This window comes from Dufourea novaeangliae, unplaced genomic scaffold (assembly GCF_001272555.1).
Source record: "Dufourea novaeangliae isolate 0120121106 unplaced genomic scaffold, ASM127255v1 scaffold57, whole genome shotgun sequence".
Taxonomy (NCBI): Eukaryota; Metazoa; Arthropoda; class Insecta; order Hymenoptera; family Halictidae; genus Dufourea; species Dufourea novaeangliae.
This window is the reverse complement of record NW_015373937.1, coordinates 82,268-100,163: the sequence shown is the minus strand read 5'-3', so window position 1 is coordinate 100,163 and position 17,896 is coordinate 82,268. Positions and strand designations below refer to the sequence as shown.

Genomic DNA, 17,896 nt, shown 5'->3' with positions numbered 1-17,896 from the left:
TCTTCCGATTTTCATGTACGTATGAAAATGTGTACCGAATCTGATACCATATGTTGATTGCCGTGCTGGCTACCAGTGTCCACTGGCATCCGTAAATTAAAATTGCATTTTCAAGCACTAATTCGAACTGAAACGTGTGCATTTTACCTTAATTCGTACAGCGATCGTTAATACAATTGAGTTCACGCGGTTCAACGTGGACTCATGGTCGGAGTAAGGAGTATTATTGACATTTCAATGCTACTCGGTACTGTAAAAAGTCGCTCAGTTTGAACATTGAAGCGAGTCTTGTGGGTGGAACGCGACAGAAGCCGTAGATCGGTTGGCAAAGCTCAGACACAACATATGAGTAGGACTGCGTTCACACAGGCACCAAAGCTGCCTTGATGTTTACTACCGGAAAGTACCTTCAAAGCTACCATTCTGCCAGGAATACTCTGATATTTAGAGTTCTTAAAGTATGAACACAAAGAAAAGAGAATTTATTAAATTTTCTTCTTTGAAAGTTGGTAATTACTTTATCCCAACGCTATCTTGGAGATGAACATAAACTTACTTCTATTTGTCAGGGATTCAGCAAAGGGACAGAATATTCATGAATGGAACCTGGAAATTTGCGTGCCTAATGTAACTTGCGTAACGAACGAGAGTCGCGGGAGAGTTGGGAGGCATTAATTAATTCGCGAAGAGAAAAAAAGGGAAAGTCAGGCATTCTCATCTTTGAGCAAACCGATGATTGTCGCGTGGAGAACACCACGGTGTTGTTCGGCCGTTTCTGGTCACATTTTCAATTAACAAGACGCGTGGGAACCCGGTAAGGTTCCGCTTTTTCTGTGACTTTCCGTGAGCGAGCCTTACCGGAGCGTAATGGTTATTTGGTATGTAAGGTAGAAAGCTTGGGAACGGTTCATTCAGCCTTAGCAAAATCATTTAAATGTAGGAAAAGTGAATTGACAAATTGATAGAATTTTGCTATGAATTTCAACCGGCACTTTAGTATTCGGAACTACGAAGAAATATTTATTGCAAGTTGTTATGGAAACGATTCTCAAGATCTGTGATCGTGACTCGATGTATTTGGAGTAGCGTTTCGAATCAATTTATCTGCTCAATTTCATCGCTATGTATCATGGGTTACATTCAATGGAAAGTCGTTAAGCGTTACAAAATACCGTAATTCCCAAAGGCACGTCCAAACTCCTAATTACGCAATTTCAGACTGCGAAGTCAGCGATCGCGTAAACTTGTAAACTTCGAGACAGAAAGGCTGACTTGGAATAATGGTCAGAAAAGAGGATTTCTTTTTTATATATTCCATTAGTAGATAAAAGCTGCTAAGTACACCCATCAATACGGGTCGCCGAGCGTAATTCCACGCGTTTTTTTCTCCATTTTTTTTTTCACTTTTCTTCTCGGCGTCCTTCGTGACGTATCTTGCGTAACAGTTGACATACAAGATTGGATCGTGAGAGTTCACGGCTACTTTTCACTTCTTCTAGCACGCACGCACTCCCCACACATATCGCGATTGTAGTAACATTGTTCCGTTCTACGACAGTGACTCGGAAGATTTCTTGAATCTTTTCTGAACGTCAATCCCTCGACGTCAAGGTAACAGTGGGATAATGGTAGCAGTGAACTTTACCGTTGCCCTGATATTTCTTCAGATCACGTAATTCACGTTTCGTCGGAGCAATGAGCTCGATAACAGTACATTTCGGCGTTTCGTGTCTCGTTTGCATTATCCGCAGGGACCTATGAAAGTACAATTTTGATGGTACCGTTACAGATTTCTTTGTTCCCCTTAAGAAAAATAGAACGGTACACTTTTCGTTGAGTCTATTCTTTTTACGAGTGTATTGTTTCAGTCCGATGGAATCGTAAAAGACTAATGATCGCTCGGGATCAATAATCCAGAACTTATTCTCGGTGCTGCCGTCGCACTAGCAGAAGGACGTTTCTCTGTTCCGTGGTTGAAAAGTAATAACAGTTAACGCGATAACCAATCACGATTTGGCGCACTCGACGTCGAAATCGATATGCTGTATTGCCGACCTAATTTTCATACGTCCCGCAAAAAGGAAGAAAAGCGGGTCATCTGTACCGAACTCAGGAAGGGGGGAGCTGGATTAGACGTCGAGTAATTAACTCGCGCGAGCTCGCCCGCGAGGTTGAACAACGTGCTTCGAGAAATCATGATTATAACCGATGATTCAACAACCTGTGTAGCTTATACGTCGTGTCCACACTCTAGCTCCATTCGAAAATGGTTGTGTTCTGATTTGATTGTTGAAACCTGGAAGACAGCACGACAAAACACAAGAGTTTGAAAAATGGACTCATCGTCTATTGCCATTATGAACTGTAATCGGAGTAATTAAAGAAAACAATTATTCTTTAGGAGTAGAACTCATTCCACTTACGTGTCTCGTCTCCTCTGTTTAATTTGAATAAACGTATGGTGGTTGAAGAATAATATGTTCTCCAGGGTGGTAGGGTATGGGTGCCGCACCTGGAAAAGGTTTGGGAAGGCGCAGTGCTCCTGGAGGATTACAAGCTAAATCAACCGACCTTGAAGGTCCACACGGATGACTCGAATCAGACGAAAACGCTCGAAATAAAATCGGACACTGATCTTCCGCCATTAAGGAATCCCGATATACTGATCGGGGAGAACAATTTAACGTCCCTGTCGTTTCTCCACGAACCGGCAGTCCTCTACAATCTTCAGATACGTTTCTCGAGGCACTGTATATACACGTACTGCGGCATCGTTTTGGTCGCCTTTAATCCGTACAACGAGCTCCCAATCTACGGAAATGACACGATCTGGGCGTACAGGGGCCAGGCGATGGGCGATTTGGAGCCCCATATATTCGCCGTCGCTGAAGAGGCCTACACGAAATTGGAAAGGTTGGAAAATATTTTGTTTTTCTTTAGTTTCGAGATATATAGGAAAGAAGTAAACGTATAAAGAGTTCTCTGATATCGTAGGGAGGGCCACGATCAATCGATCATCGTTTCCGGTGAATCAGGCGCAGGTAAAACGGTCTCCGCAAAGTATACGATGCGTTATTTCGCCACTGTTGGAGGTTCGACGACGGAAACGCAGGTCGAGAAGAAGGTTCTCGCCTCTCTGCCGATCATGGAGGCGATCGGTAACGCGAAAACCACGAGGAACGACAATTCATCGCGATTCGGCAAGTTCATCGAGATACAGTTCAACAGGCATTACCACATAACAGGGGCGAGTATGAGGACCTATCTGCTGGAGAAATCGAGGGTCGTGTTTCAGGTATGATTACAGATAGGAATTGAAATTGTGTGTATACACACGCACACACATCGATGCATCGTTTTTTTCCGACGTGAATGTTTAAACGAGCAATTCTCTAGGCGAATGAGGAAAGGAATTATCACATATTTTACCAAATGTGCGCAGCCACGTCGCGCCTCCCTCACTTGCATTTAGGTCATCAGAATCAGTTTCACTATCTGAATCAAGGGTATAATCCGGTAATCGACGGTGTCGACGATTTAGCGTGCTTTGACGAGACGATTACCGCTCTCACCATGCTCGGATTCACGTCCAAGCAACAGGACGACATGCTCCGTATTTTAGCGGCCATCATGCACTTAGGGAATGTTAATATTAAGAGTTCCGAGACGCAGAACTCGAGCGACGAGAACGACACCGAGGCCAGCTATATTTCCGTAAATATGCACTGTTCGTTTTTGGTAGTGTACATACAGTTGGTTGTGATTGTAACTGGCTACTTTGAATATCAAACGTTAATTAGCTTACCATTCTTAAATATTTTAATAGTAAAATGGAGAATAAAGTCTCGAAAGGAAACCAGAATACCTTCCTGGCCAACTGTACACGCGCATGTCTTTCAAAACTGTTCAATCTTTTACTTGTTCTTCTAGCCATCGGACAAGCATCTATTGACGATTTGCGAACTGTTAGGCACAGATATGAACGCAATGCGAAAGTGGCTGTGCCACCGAAAAATCGTCTCGATGAGAGAAGTATTTCTGAAACCGATGCACGTGGAGCAAGCGATTGGCGCCAGGGACGCCCTAGCGAAGCACATTTACGCGGAGCTATTCAATTGGATCGTAACCGGTATTAACAGATCGTTGCAATCACAGAACAAGCCCCAGTGCTTCATCGGGGTGCTCGATATTTACGGGTTCGAGACGTTCGAGATCAATTCTTTCGAACAGTTCTGCATAAATTATGCAAACGAGAAGCTGCAACAGCAGTTCAATCAGCATGTCTTCAAATTGGAACAGGAGGAATACCTCAGGGAGGAGATTGAGTGGACTTTTATAGATTTCTACGACAATCAGCCATGCATCGATCTCATCGAGACGAAGCTGGGAATACTGGACCTGTTGGACGAGGAGTGCAGAGTCAGTAAAAAGACACCCTTCTTCTAATACTTTGCCTTCGAACCTCCAAGCAATTGTTAAGTATCATATAACCGCTTTGAACAACAGATGCCGAAAGGTTCAGATAGCTCCTGGGCGGAGAAATTGTACGCGAAGTGTGGTAAATCGAAGCATTTCGAGAAGCCTCGGTTCGGCACCTCAGCGTTCCTCATCCATCATTTCGCTGATCTGGTACGGTACGAGACGACAGGCTTTCTGGAGAAGAACAGGGACACCGTGATCGAGGAGCAGGTCGACGCGCTACGGAACGGAGATGTGCGTGATGGAAAATTCCTTTCGCGAGTATTAAGATCGCAGGGGTTCGGTAGTTCTGTGCTGCAATCACGAACTTTTTGTTTCAGAATAAATTATTGAAGAAACTTCTGAGCGAAGAAGATCCAAAGCTCATGGTGCCCCCAAACGTGAGGGTGAAAGTGTCTGCCCAGAAACCAATGTCTGTCACACCCAAGCAGAACAAGAAAACGGTATAGAATGGTTACGGTAATTTATCGCAAAAATCACAAATTGTTGGTTAATGTTATTCCTGTTGGGTACGCAGGTGGGATCGCAGTTCCGTGATTCTTTGAACATGTTGATGGCTACACTGAACGCGACCACCCCGCATTACGTGCGTTGCATTAAACCGAACGACACGAAGGAGGCTTTCGAGTACAATCCGGTCCGCGCGGTGCAACAATTACGGGCTTGCGGTGTCCTCGAAACAATCAGAATATCCGCGGCTGGTTTCCCCAGCCAGAGAACGTACAATGATTTCTTCCTTCGGTACAGAAGTCTGTGTAGATTCAAAGATATACGTCGTGACGATTTGAAAGAGACTTGCAGGCGTATATTGGCAAGGTTAGAATCATTCTGGCACTGGAGAAACACTTACCTGGTCGCAGATTTTTGACAATACTTTCGAAAGATGTTGTATTTCTTCAGAGTTCAATAACCAGTGGAATCTCGAATATTCTCTATGCTAACGGTTTAACGTTATACTTATAAATAGCGGTCGGTTAAGTGTTAATTCTCGAGGCAGGTTGTTAAACAGAAGTACAAAGTCTACCACAAAGTCAATCTGAGAACTTTGCAGGTACATCAAAGACGAGGACAAGTTCAAATTCGGCAAGTCGAAGGTCCTTTTCCGGGCTGGCCAGGTGGCCTACCTAGAGAAGCTCCGAGCTGAACGGCAACGGGACGCTTGTGTCATCATCCAGAAGACAGTGCGCGGTCTGATATGTCGTAATCGGTACAGGAAGATTCGTCGAGCTGTGCTCGGCCTGCAAAGATACGGCAGAGGTTACATCGCCAGACAGAAGGCTCAGGCAGTGAGGGAAGAGAGAGCCGCGATAAAGATCCAAGCTCGCGTGAAGGGCTGGCTGAAGAGGCGCCGATACCTGCAGATAAAACGCACTGTCATGGGTATCCAGATGTACGGCCGAGGCAAAATGGCCCGTGAGAGATACAAGGTGATGAAGGACAACGCCGCCGCGATCACGATCCAGCGATTCTGCAGGGGATACCTGGTTCGGATGGCCTGCAAGAAGAAAGTGGAGAATATCGTGATTGTTCAGGCTTGCGTCAGGAGGTATATGGCTAAGAAAGTGTTCAGGCGGCTAAAGGCTGAAGCTAGAAGCGTGGAACACGTGAAGTCGTTGAACAAAGGTCTGGAGAAGAAGATTATCACCTTGCAACAGAAGAACACTGAACTCGTATGTTTTATATTTGTTTTTTTTTTCGTTTTTGGTTGAACGTGTATCTATTAAGTTCCCCAATTTTTCTTTCAGTCGAAAGAGAATCAAACGTTGAAGAATGTACAAAACGAAATGGTGGACCTGAAGCACAAGCTCGAGGGACTGAAGTCCGTCGAGGTTGAAAACAGGAAATTGAATATTACATTACTGGAGAAGGAGAAAGAGTTGGAGAAGATGCAGGATGTGATTAAAATCGAGAGGGACGAGAAGATGGATATCTTGCAGGTAGCGTGTGATACATACATTGAAATCTTATATTCGTATAAACTTCAATTTAATCTCGTTAGGAGAAGGAGAGGAGTACTCAGGAGAAAACACAGGAGAATAAGAAACTCGAGGAAGAAATAGAGAAGCTGAGGAAAGATCTGTCGGTGGCTTCCGAGAAGCTGAAGAATAATCAACGCGGTGCTGAGGAGAACTTGAAGCATCGATTGGAGCAAGAAAAGGATCTTCTCCTGCTGGATCAGGATCAAGATCGTGGGGCCTATCAGAGACTGTTGAAGGAGTACCACGAACTGGAGCAGCACGCGGAACTGCTGGAACAAAAGTTGGCGATGCACGCTCCGGCTCATTCGCGTTCCCTTAGCAATGCTTCTAGCAGCAGCGGGCAAATCGTGTCCACGGAGCTTGCACAGGACGATCAAAATCTTGTAAGATCCTTATCACGATCGCTGAAAACAGATTTTGAAATGTATTTTTAACGAGGTCAATCTTGTAGGATCTTGGTTACGGATCGGTACGATCGACAGCGTCATCCTCGGCTCCTTACTCACGGGTGGAAACGATCGATTGGAGTCAACATCGATCGGACAGCCCGCCTGACGGAGAGGTGCAGACCCATAAATCACCTCCAGAGACGAATGGACCGGCACACGCGCCGGTTGATATCGGTCTAGTTTTGAAACTTCAGCAGAGACTGAAGGACGTCGAGAAAGAGAAGGGAAGATTGATCAGAATGGTAGAGGACTTGGAGAGGGATAATCCGGAGGAAACTTCAAGGACACAGGACACGTTCAGGGTAATTTCATGTATTCGGATAATTAAGGAATAATACGATTAATAATTTGGGAATATGTATTGATTTTGAAATTGTTGCTCGCAGCTCCAAGAACTGGAAATGGAGAACGCGCAGCTGAAGAAAGATCTAGGTTCGCTGAGGAAAAACGTATCCTCGGCGGGCCTGACGGGTGCACAGCAGAGTCTCATGGGTAATTTAATCTTTTACATCGCTAAGGAGTTGTTTCATTATTGGTTTTCGAAAATGCTGTAAACTGGTTTTGTTTAGTTCACTTTCAGAATTCTGTAAAGCTTATTCTTTGTTTTTTCCGTTTTTATTTGCTGTAATTCCGTGAACCGTATCTTGGTTCGTGAGTTGTACAAATACAGTGCACATTCTTAGCTCGCAGACTTTTGCTTTCGCACCCTTCGCCCTCCACATCTGCTTCGCTTATGCTTACTACTCTCTACAGGATGTTTCGTATATTCTCTCAGTCCGAAAGGCGACGAAACCCTTTCGAGCGGAGAATTTCTTTCTTACATTCGACTCCGCAGACTCGAGTAAACGTGAGGAGGAGAATATGGTTTCTCGACGAGTAAGTAGGGTAGGGGCACAGCTATTATCCTCAAACGACTCGAGTCCGTGTAGCTAGAGTGTACAAAGGTAAAAAAAACATTACGTCCTGTGTACCTCTCTGCCATACCACATATCATACATACCGCAGAATATATTTATTTTAATTTGTCTCGAGCAATGAGAGCTTATCAGTGTTCGATTAGAGTACATATCTGCGCCAGGTGGATAAGCACGGTGTACGATAAGTGGATTTCAATTCTAGGACAATTCGACGCGCTTCAGGAGGAACTCGAGAGAAGGCGAGAAGAGTGTATTCAGCTGCACAGCGTGCTGGCCGACAACACAAGGCGAATGAAGAGCCTGGGCTCGAATTACGGTCGGGACGTGGACATCATAAACGAGGACGGGGAGCTGGTGCTCGCGTTCGAGACGCAGAAAAAGATCAACAGGTAAATCACGACCATTGCCCGGTTACTCTCCGATTATGTAATTCACGATGGAAGCAGGAGAGATCACCGTGTATCTAATCGTTTTGTCGTTTGTGCATGCACGTCGATTTTCAGTAGACTTAAGACAAAGCGAAAGGCTTCGAGAGAGTGAGTTGAGAAGACAAATCTTGTCCACGAAATAATCGCTGATACGCTTAGTTTATCGTACTGTTCAATCGGGAATACCAGCGTATAAACATACGGATTACTTATAATAATAATATTCATCGCTAGTCTCGAGAATACTATTTTGGGCTGTAACATAGCTGCGAGTGTAAATCCTCTCCCTTACTTTCGATTGAACAACTCGATGCGGTTGTACGATTCGGAGACGAGTTAATCTGGATTCCTTTGTTTCCCATTTATAAAGGCAATTAGAGGATGAGCTTCAAACGAAGGAAAAAGGATGGCGGGAACAGAGGAACGAATGGCGGGCGGAAATCGATCGGCTGCAGGAGGAAATCGAAAAGCAGCAGAAGTTGCTTTCGGTGAACGTGAGCAAGTCACCACAGACGCAAACCGAGGCTTTCATGCAGCATGAGATCGCCAGGGTGACAACTGAGAATTTGGTAAGGATCACAGAAATCCTTCTTCGGTGGTGGTTGAACATTTTTAATAATTGCACTGAAAACCTCTCCAGGAGCTGCAGGAGAAGCACGACAAGGTAGCAGAAGAATGCAGGAGATTCAAGAAACAATGTAGAATACTGGCGAAACGTCTCCGAGACGCAGGCTGTAAGTACACGAACAAATCGATGAACGCATTTTTCTGTTTTTCGAGAGTACAATAAATTTACAGCGAAGAATGTACTTTAAGTGTTAGTATTAAAACTGTGTGATATTCAAATGCTTTCGAAGACGAGGGAGACGATTCTAAGGAACATAAGGATCGTCCTCGTGTTCCAAAGGGCGCCGGTGAGTGAATGGTCCAGTGTTCATCATCGTCGCACGTCACGCAGACCATAACTCACCTTTGCTCATAAATTCAACGATCATATAGTTCATGACTTCCACCAAAAATCCATCAGTATCGATACAGTGTAACTCGAGAGTTTCATACTTTTTGTCATAGTGCCGGATACCACAGAGCCCGCGAGTGATTCCACGATAATGTCTTCCACTAGCCATTCAGGCGAGAATGGGAGCAACATGCCAGCGATTAGGAAAAAGGAGAGGGACTACGAAGGCATGTTCGAGTTCAGGAAAGAGGATATCAATGTGGTAATGCGTCATCTGGTTATCGGTGAGTTCTAGTCGATATTAAAATTAAACGAGCACTCATTTTATTTCTACAGTGTTATTGTGTTTATTCGTGTGAATCGCACTTGGTAGTTTAATTTCCAAATTAACAAATATTTAGTGACAATATACAGCCTTATGTTAAGTCAATATACACCAAGAGGAGATAAGATTAAGAGGAGAAATTGTAAATCACTTCTTCCAGACCTAAATCCCAGGATCGCGGTGACGTTACTTCCCGGTCTACCTGCGTACATCCTCTTCATGTGCATCAGACACACCGATTGCATAAACGACGACGAGAAAGTTCGTTTGCTTCTGACAGCCTATCTGAATGCTGTGAAACGCGTGGTGAAGAAACGCGAGGATTTCGACTCCGGCGTGCTCTGGCTGAGCAACACATTGAGGTTACTGCACAGTATGAAGCAGTACTCCGGCGACAAACCGTTCCAAATCGAGAACTCGCCCAGACAGAACGAACAGTGTCTCAGGAATTTCGATCTGAGCGAGTACAGGGTTGTTCTGAGCAACGTGGCGCTTTGGATCTTCAATAATATCGTGACGAACCTAAAAGAACGGATTCAGGCGTTGACTGTGCCTGCTCTTCTCGAGCACGAGGCAATCTCGGGGTTGAACTCGAAGTCTGGCCGACCACGATCCTCCTCGATGGGCGAAGAACCAGAGTCCACGCAACAGAAGCTCGACAAACTTCTGGATGAGCTGACGTCGGTGTACAAAACACTTCAGTATCATGGCGTCGACACCGAGATTGTCACTCAGCTCTTCAAACAGTTGTTCTATTTCATGTGCGCAAGCGCCCTTAACAATTTGCTGCTGAGAAACGAACTGTGCCAATGGACGAAGGGCATGCAGATACGGTACAATCTCAGTCATCTGGAACAATGGGGAAGGGATCGACGATTGGAACCAGCATCCGAGGCGCTACAACCGATCATACAAGCGGCCCACCTCTTGCAGGCCCGTAAAACCGACGAGGATGTCGATTCCGTCTGCGAGATGTGCAACAAACTAACCGCGAATCAGATAGTGAAAATACTGAACTTGTACACGCCCGCCGACGACTTCGAAACCCGTGTCCCGGTCTCGTTTATCAAGAAGGTGCAGGCCAAGCTGAGCGAGCGCGGCGAGAACAACGAACAGGCAAGTGGAGACTCTACGCAGATTGTTTCGTAAACGATTTTTATATATTTTTAGTTACATTAATCGGAAAACAAAAATTCTTTTTTTTTGTTGCAGTTGTTGATGGATCTAATGTACTCGTACCCAATAAGGGTCCCGTTCAATCCATCGGACATTCGTTTGGAGGACATCGAAATACCGGAAGTACTTCATTTACCTATGCTCAAGAAGGTGTAATTATAGTTACAATGAAACTTAGTGGCCCCTCTGCGCATGTAACTTTTAGTTTGAGTAACAAATAATCAAATTCGCGTAGCCTATTTATTAAAATGCAGCAAAAAAAGAAAAAAATAAGAAGAAAAGAACCACAGAACAGAAAGAGCAAGAATTAGAGAACGCATCGAGCGGGTCATCGATATCACGTTTTATATGTTTTTTTTTACTCGAATAATTCGTATTTTACGAAGCATAATTCCTGCCCGCGTGACACACGTCGATTCGAAGAATACGTTCCAATGGGTGAGAAAACGTGAAATCATATGTTCTTTTTTTTTCTATTTTTCGTTATTCGTAACGCGTGTACGTGAGGATATATTCGTTGAGATTTAAGAACGGTGTCGTTTGAAGGCTCTGCTGGGGCTTGCAATTACATCGGAATCGGATGGAGAATCATTAGATTTATCGTAAACGTGGATATAGTGAGACAAGAAGTGCCGAATTCTGTATCGTGCGATACGGAAATGTTGTTATCAAGATTAAAAGAGTTTAATGGTACCGCGTTGTTTCGTCGACACTGGTGCATGTCTATCGAAAATTGTTGCACAGGAATGCATTGCAACTTTGAGGAAGAACATTTTTGCACGCAATATTCGTGTAATCCGGCGGAGAAATGTACTTAATGTATAAAAAAACGGAATGGCAAGAGAGAAAGAGAGAAAGAGAGAGATATAACGTTACATTGGGAGAGATTGTATATTTTGTGATACGAGGAAGATTAATTACGAAGTCGGTTCCCCGCAGACCGAAGACAGAAGATAGCGAAAGATACGAGCAGGAGAGAGAAAGACAGAGGTATATATTGTTGTTATAATATAATTTATATATATGTACAAGCGATTGTATTCTGTGCCATTTTATTAGTAGCGATTCTAAAAAAATTCTGTTTCTTACATTGGTCGAATCTGCATTTGCGTTTACGGCTTTAAGAGCACACACATTCCATAGAGAAACAATCCCTTTGAAACGAAAATTCCCCGTCCCGGAAGTATACAGAAAGAAGAATCTGTTTACACGTATATACCTTGACTCGATGTGACAAATTTATTTGTTCCTACAATGAAAATAAAAAAAGAAGATCGTTGAGGGAAAGGAGAACGTATCATTCAATGTGTATGTGTGTGTGAGTAGGGACGATGATCGTGAATGAAAGGGCCATAAGACGTAAGGAGTGTTGGTAAAAAGTAAAACAGTTTATTCGTGTTGTATCACAATATTGTTATATAAATTATCCTTGTTATAGCGAACAGACGAGAGAAGAAGTTAATTCAATTTAAACGTCAAATTAGAAGTGTGAATGAAGCTCGAGAAAGCAAAAAAGGTGAATTATGTAATAATTATAATTAGATCTTTTCATACAGTAATCTTTCGAAGCTAAAAATACTTTCTTTAGGCTGCATCACGGGCATCAGTTGGCGAACGGATGTCATCGATCTTGAGTATCATTTTGACCAATTGTGTAGCCAGCAAGATTTGTTGCGTTTTGCTGGTTAGAGTCTCGATTATGTTTTGGGCTTTCATATCTGCAACGTTAAAAAATCATTTGAATTCCATTTGTTGCAACAAACTATTCTACTTAAAGTCAAGAATATAGTACAATTTGGTACGTACCCGCATTACCCCAATTCAAACAATCGATACCGAGAGCGGGATTATTTTCTGCCACTTGGCGTGCCTTTATGTCAGCCAGGGTGTCCACTGGGGAAAGGCCAGAATTCTCAGCTAGTGCCATTGGCACAGCTTCCAACGCTTCTGCGAACGCACGGAATGCATACTGTTCCAGAGTCCTTATTTTGTTAGCTTCATTCTCGCACGCAATGGCGCAGGAAATTTCGGCAGCACCTCCGCCGTATAAAATCTTTTTATCTTTGATCAAGTTGCGAACCGTACAGAGCGCGTCGTGAATTGCTCGCTTAGCTTCTTCAATGATCTTGAAATAGAAATTCAGATAGTTTAATAAATCGATAAACTTCATTGATCAAATGAAGTTTTTATGGCTTGTTATAACGTGTGCGTATAAGAACGGTGACGCGGCGGGAATTATATTCAGTTTAACCGAAAATTTCCATTTATATTCGATCAGTTTTATACATTTCGTTTGTAGTTGTAGCATCAGAAAAGTTATGTTCAATGAAATTTACCTAAATTGAACAATATAAGGAATTTTTTAATGCATTGATCTTGCAAGGTGTCTGGTCAGTAAGGCATATTTGAACACCGCTGAAATTCTCCTTGCTTACGATTAATTCTAAAGAAATAAGATTTTACTTACCATCTTGTTGCCGCCGCGAATAAAAATGGTGACTGCGCGAGAGTTCTTGCATTCCTCAATGACGAGCATACGATCCTTGGTGGTACCAAATGTCAGCTCCCTAACAACACCGGCGTGACCAAGTTTCTCAGGTGTTAATTCTTCGAAACGCGGAACGATACGACCACCAGTTGCAATAGCAATTAACTGAAAAAGGATTCAGGACTGCTTTACAACTGTTTCTTATTATTTTAATTTACTACAAACGATATAACGAAAAGCCCTCAGATCTCATAATCTTATAGTCATTAGAGCCACGGTAAAAGCAAGATCGCCAACCACTAAATTTAAAGGATCTCAATTTTTATTCTCTCATTAGGAATATAATATGAGAATAATACTTAGTTTCCTGAAATTCTGCAAGTCAGCCATCTAATCTTTTACCCTCTTCCATTGCGTTTTGTCATCATTAGGCAAAGAAACAACTTGCATATAATGAAAGTAAGTGCAACTTACCTCAATTTCTGGACCACCAACCCATCTGACAGCAGGCAATTGATTTTGCAGGAGAAGATGATTTGCTTCATCATCAAATCCCCACTGGCAAATAGCAAGTGTTGTTCCTGCATCCTTCACCCTCTTCACCATTTCTGTGAATTTTTCCCGTTCATATTCACGCAAAGCCTTGTAGTCTTCAACTGAAGTAACATCTAACTTATGCTTTGTTTTTGGCTTAGGTGGTTCAAATGGACACGTTAGAATGGCCAGCTTAACATCTTCCAGCCTCTACAACATAATACAATTTTTTCACGGTGTATATTTCGTAACTTAATGAAGTCATTTATTAGACAGTAACTGTTAGTTCAGCTCTCATAATCTTATGATCATTGAAGCCACTGTAAAGATCAGATCACTGAATGATTACACTTTAACAGAAACTTCACTTTCCAATAGCTTACAGAAAATAGTAGCCACAAGAACAGTGCTGAATTCAAAGAAAAAGTAGACCAAACAAATTATCTGAACCTTTACCCTTCTCTATTGCGTTTTATCATCATTAAAAAATACAATACAGTTTTGGAAATTTACATAAAAGTACTACTTACCTTTGGCATTTGAGGATGACTGAAGTCCTTATCGACTATAACACCACGAACCAGGATAGTGTCTTCCAACCTGCCACCAACTTTTCCCTCTACTTTAATGAGTTCAAAATTCACATCCCGTGCTTCAGGATCTAAAACTGCAAATACAGCATTTACAGCTATTTCTGCCATTTGCTTATGACACTTGTTGATGCTGGAAAAAATAGGAAAGGTATTGCCAACTTGTATTTACAACCAATACACGCAAGTACAAAACTTCTCATTACATTTTTGAGCCAAGACTGGTCATAGCAATATTGATGTAGGGTTCCAAATATTCGCTGCTTCCTTCAAAGTCATCTACAATAGTCTTGAGATGTTCAGTAGCACATTTTGCTGCCATTTCAAAACCATCTGCTATTCTGATTGGATGAATTCCTTTATCTAACAGTTGCTCAGCTTGTTCCAAAAGTGCACCAGCTAATACAACAACACCAGTTGTACCGTCTCCAATTTCATCATCTTGAGATTGGGACAATTGGACCATTAATTTGGCAATTTCATGGTCCACATCCATGTTCTTCAGGATTGTTGCTCCATCATTTGTTACAGTAATATCTCCATCAGAGCTTACCATTAATTTATCGAGACCCTTAGGTCCCAAAGAAGTTCTTAGAATATTGGCTACATTGCGGGCTGCCCAAATGTGGGACTGAAACATAAGAAGTTAGTAGTTTATAAGCATGCTTCTCAGTAAACCTTAAAATGTAATATCTATTCTATTTCAGAAACACAGATAATTACTGAATAAACATTATTTAAATACTATTTTATATTTAAATATCATAGCAGAAAATAGTGTTCTTAGAGAACTAATAAATTCCGGAACTTCTATTAGGCTCTATCGCGAAGTGACAAATGTCCTTTTATGGTAAAAAAAAAAGGGCAGACCAGTGAAGCTCTATTTATTTTTATCACCCACTTCCTGGTGAGTCCAAATATAATAAATAATTCCTTGAATATAATAAAAAATAATTATAATTATAATTTCGACTGATATTATATCTTTCGAGTAACGTTTTTAGAATGAATTGCCAAGCACAAAACGCCGCCATTCCGTAAAGCTTCACGTGGTCGATCATCCTCCAAACACGTTTAGGAAGGTATAAACGTTTGAACCTAATAGAATTATAATGAAATACGTGTTCAAAAGAATAATTAACATTTTGAAATGAAAAGTATAAGAGAAATTATGTAAAAAAAACGCAAGTTTACCTTAATTGCATCGTTGCCGGTCAGCCGTTTTTGTCTCTCCTGATTACGAAGGATGATAAAAGGTCGGCCGTACTCGTCGAAGGCCACGGTGCCAGGAATCGCGGTCATTTTGCACGCAAAATAAACGCGTACACTTCGTTAATAAAACCCGGTTTTAAGGGGCGTCCGTCTTCAGTGAATTACGTTCCTTCGTCGTCAGAACTACACGACCATCTTGTTGCCTGCAACGGATGTTCACGAATACGCCCTGCCATCTGTTCTGGAACAGTCGAGTTGGCAGACCGGTATTCACTGTTGTGGAGGGAGTTTTAAAGATGGGAAACTGTAGACTCTTAGCAGAAACAATTTGGTAATTTTTATGTGGGAAATTGTGAATTAAATACATATTTTCTTAACACAAAAATGGGCGGATAATATTGATCTTCAGACGGTATACGGGACTCGTTCGCATTCCGCCATTTTCGTTCGCTACTAACTTTTTCAGTTGACGGAATATACTTATTTCTTTTATTAGCATATTGAAAAATGCTTATCATTTAAGATTTAAGTAATGGGTTGGGGTTAATTTCAACACTAGTTATTCATTACTTTATTGACTTTATTTATAATAGTATACATAATTCTTTTTATAATATTCCAACTTCATGCTGTAAAGATGTCCTCCATGATGCGTAACGAATGTGGGGTATTCTGGTCTACTTGGAAAGGAACAGAGTAATTGCAACAGGTTTAATCGTTTTGTATGCACCACAATGTATTTCACATTAAACTATTATAACTCTGCATTATAATTTTGAACAGTACATATAGTTATACACATACAGTTACGCTGGAATTAATTTATTCGATAGAGGTACTTTGACTCAGGGCCCATATGGCCATAGCCCCCCAATGAGTCGTACGTTTAAACGAAATTTTTCAAGCATTTAGCCTATGATATGTATTAGTATCACTTTATGATCTTGTATTTGTTCTTTGGGTTTTTTAAGTAATAATTCGACGGTTAAGTAAAGAAAATGGTTGTTTAAGAGGACTTCTGTAAAGACGCAAAATTGAAACAATCATTATCAAGGTATACTTTGAACCTGGAATTGTAAATCGAAAACAATTGAATACTTGTTACAATATGACATACGCACGACGCATCAGAGGGTAATTACATTACTTGATAGATATACGAATCCGGAAAATATATGAATACTATGTAAATATATAATGTTTAAGTACACATATCGATCGAAGATAAAAATATAATTTCAATACGATATATATATCTCGCGTAATAACATTCACATTTAAAATTCTCCTTAATGGATTTAGGCATTCACATGATATGTTAGAGTTTCCCTTACACGATAAAGGTCAACGTTGGAAGTATAATATATAGTATTTATATAATATATATATATATATATATTTCGTGTAACTAGAAATACGTTCTTTCTTTCTTTCTTTTATTTGTGTAGTTGGACTCTCGATGATTAGCATCAGTGGCGTAGAAACGAGGGGTTGTCCAGATTTCGCAACAGGTACTTGACGCATCAGAAAGAGTATCCGCGATGGTGTTTCTTTTTTTAAAAAAACAAAATAACACCGCGGCTTCTGACAATAATTACAATTGTAACATTCGCTTGATCTGCGTTAATCAATAATGTTCAACAATTACGATTCATTTGAAATCACAATTACAATTAAACGCCCGCGATTCCCACAGATATCGATCGCGCGTCGTTTAACATAGACAGATATTTAGTTAACGTAGCGATTCCCATAGATGCATGAGTTCCTTTAATTACGTTATATTTAACCCTAAGGCTTCTCAATAACACTTAACGAAGCGACCTCCGAGGTTTCAATATTCAGTAGAGCGATTCCCGCGATTTAATCCTTGATATGTAGAGCGATTCCCGCGATAAAATGTTTCATCGAGCGGATTCCACACTTGAAATGAAATCCTCCTACTGGATCACTACATACACACGTATACCTCTAAAGAATTTGGAATATACGCTACGCGAAGCAAAAACTTCTTTGATATGTATTCTTTTTTTTTTTCAGATCTTCTTCCGGACACGCATCAATTGAGGTTAATTTGTCCCGAAATTTTACGATAGTACTTAACATGGACACCGACGAAGCGTTTCTTCATCTCATCAAGTTCACGGATAAAGTGTATTCGATAGGATACCGATCTTTTTTTTTTTTGAGTTTCATGTCACGTCAAACTTCCCCTATTTCCCCGTGAAAAATATTCCTGTACCATTGGATATTTATCCGATACCTCTTCTCGAGAATCAGGAGAATGAAAATATATATTTACTCTGTCTGTGCGTTTGAGTAATTCGAGGAGACATCTTACGAGTAAATTCAGGAAACTCG

At 41.5% G+C, this 17,896-nt stretch overlaps 2 protein-coding genes across 2 annotated transcripts in view; one reads left to right on the top strand and one right to left on the bottom strand.

Moving 5' to 3' along the window:
• LOC107185452 (unconventional myosin-Va) overlaps nt 1-11,270 on the top strand; it is a 16,225-nt gene extending 4,955 nt beyond the window's left edge. The window contains exons 2-20 of the mRNA XM_015573131.1: nt 2,489-2,913; nt 2,995-3,295; nt 3,397-3,714; nt 3,931-4,419; nt 4,507-4,713; nt 4,800-4,922; nt 4,997-5,295; nt 5,531-6,149; nt 6,225-6,416; nt 6,479-6,841; nt 6,910-7,209; nt 7,294-7,399; nt 8,027-8,213; nt 8,623-8,821; nt 8,893-8,986; nt 9,324-9,494; nt 9,696-10,651; nt 10,748-11,149; nt 11,258-11,270. Coding sequence (XP_015428617.1) covers nt 2,489-2,913; nt 2,995-3,295; nt 3,397-3,714; nt 3,931-4,419; nt 4,507-4,713; nt 4,800-4,922; nt 4,997-5,295; nt 5,531-6,149; nt 6,225-6,416; nt 6,479-6,841; nt 6,910-7,209; nt 7,294-7,399; nt 8,027-8,213; nt 8,623-8,821; nt 8,893-8,986; nt 9,324-9,494; nt 9,696-10,651; nt 10,748-10,867 — 5,469 coding nt within the window. The 3' untranslated portion in view covers nt 10,868-11,149; nt 11,258-11,270. The remainder of the gene's footprint in view (nt 1-2,488; nt 2,914-2,994; nt 3,296-3,396; nt 3,715-3,930; nt 4,420-4,506; nt 4,714-4,799; nt 4,923-4,996; nt 5,296-5,530; nt 6,150-6,224; nt 6,417-6,478; nt 6,842-6,909; nt 7,210-7,293; nt 7,400-8,026; nt 8,214-8,622; nt 8,822-8,892; nt 8,987-9,323; nt 9,495-9,695; nt 10,652-10,747; nt 11,150-11,257) is intronic.
• Nucleotides 11,271-12,078: 808 nt separating this feature from the next.
• Nucleotides 12,079-15,742, bottom strand: LOC107185453 (T-complex protein 1 subunit epsilon). Its single transcript, XM_015573132.1, has 7 exons — nt 15,518-15,742; nt 14,530-14,954; nt 14,264-14,456; nt 13,674-13,943; nt 13,179-13,364; nt 12,518-12,836; nt 12,079-12,429 (listed from the first exon to the last, which is right to left on the bottom strand). The coding sequence occupies exons 1-7, from the start codon at nt 15,623-15,625 to the stop codon at nt 12,296-12,298; spliced, it is 1,635 nt and encodes a 544-aa protein (XP_015428618.1). The 5' UTR covers nt 15,626-15,742; the 3' UTR covers nt 12,079-12,295.
• Nucleotides 15,743-17,896: the final 2,154 nt, after the last annotated feature.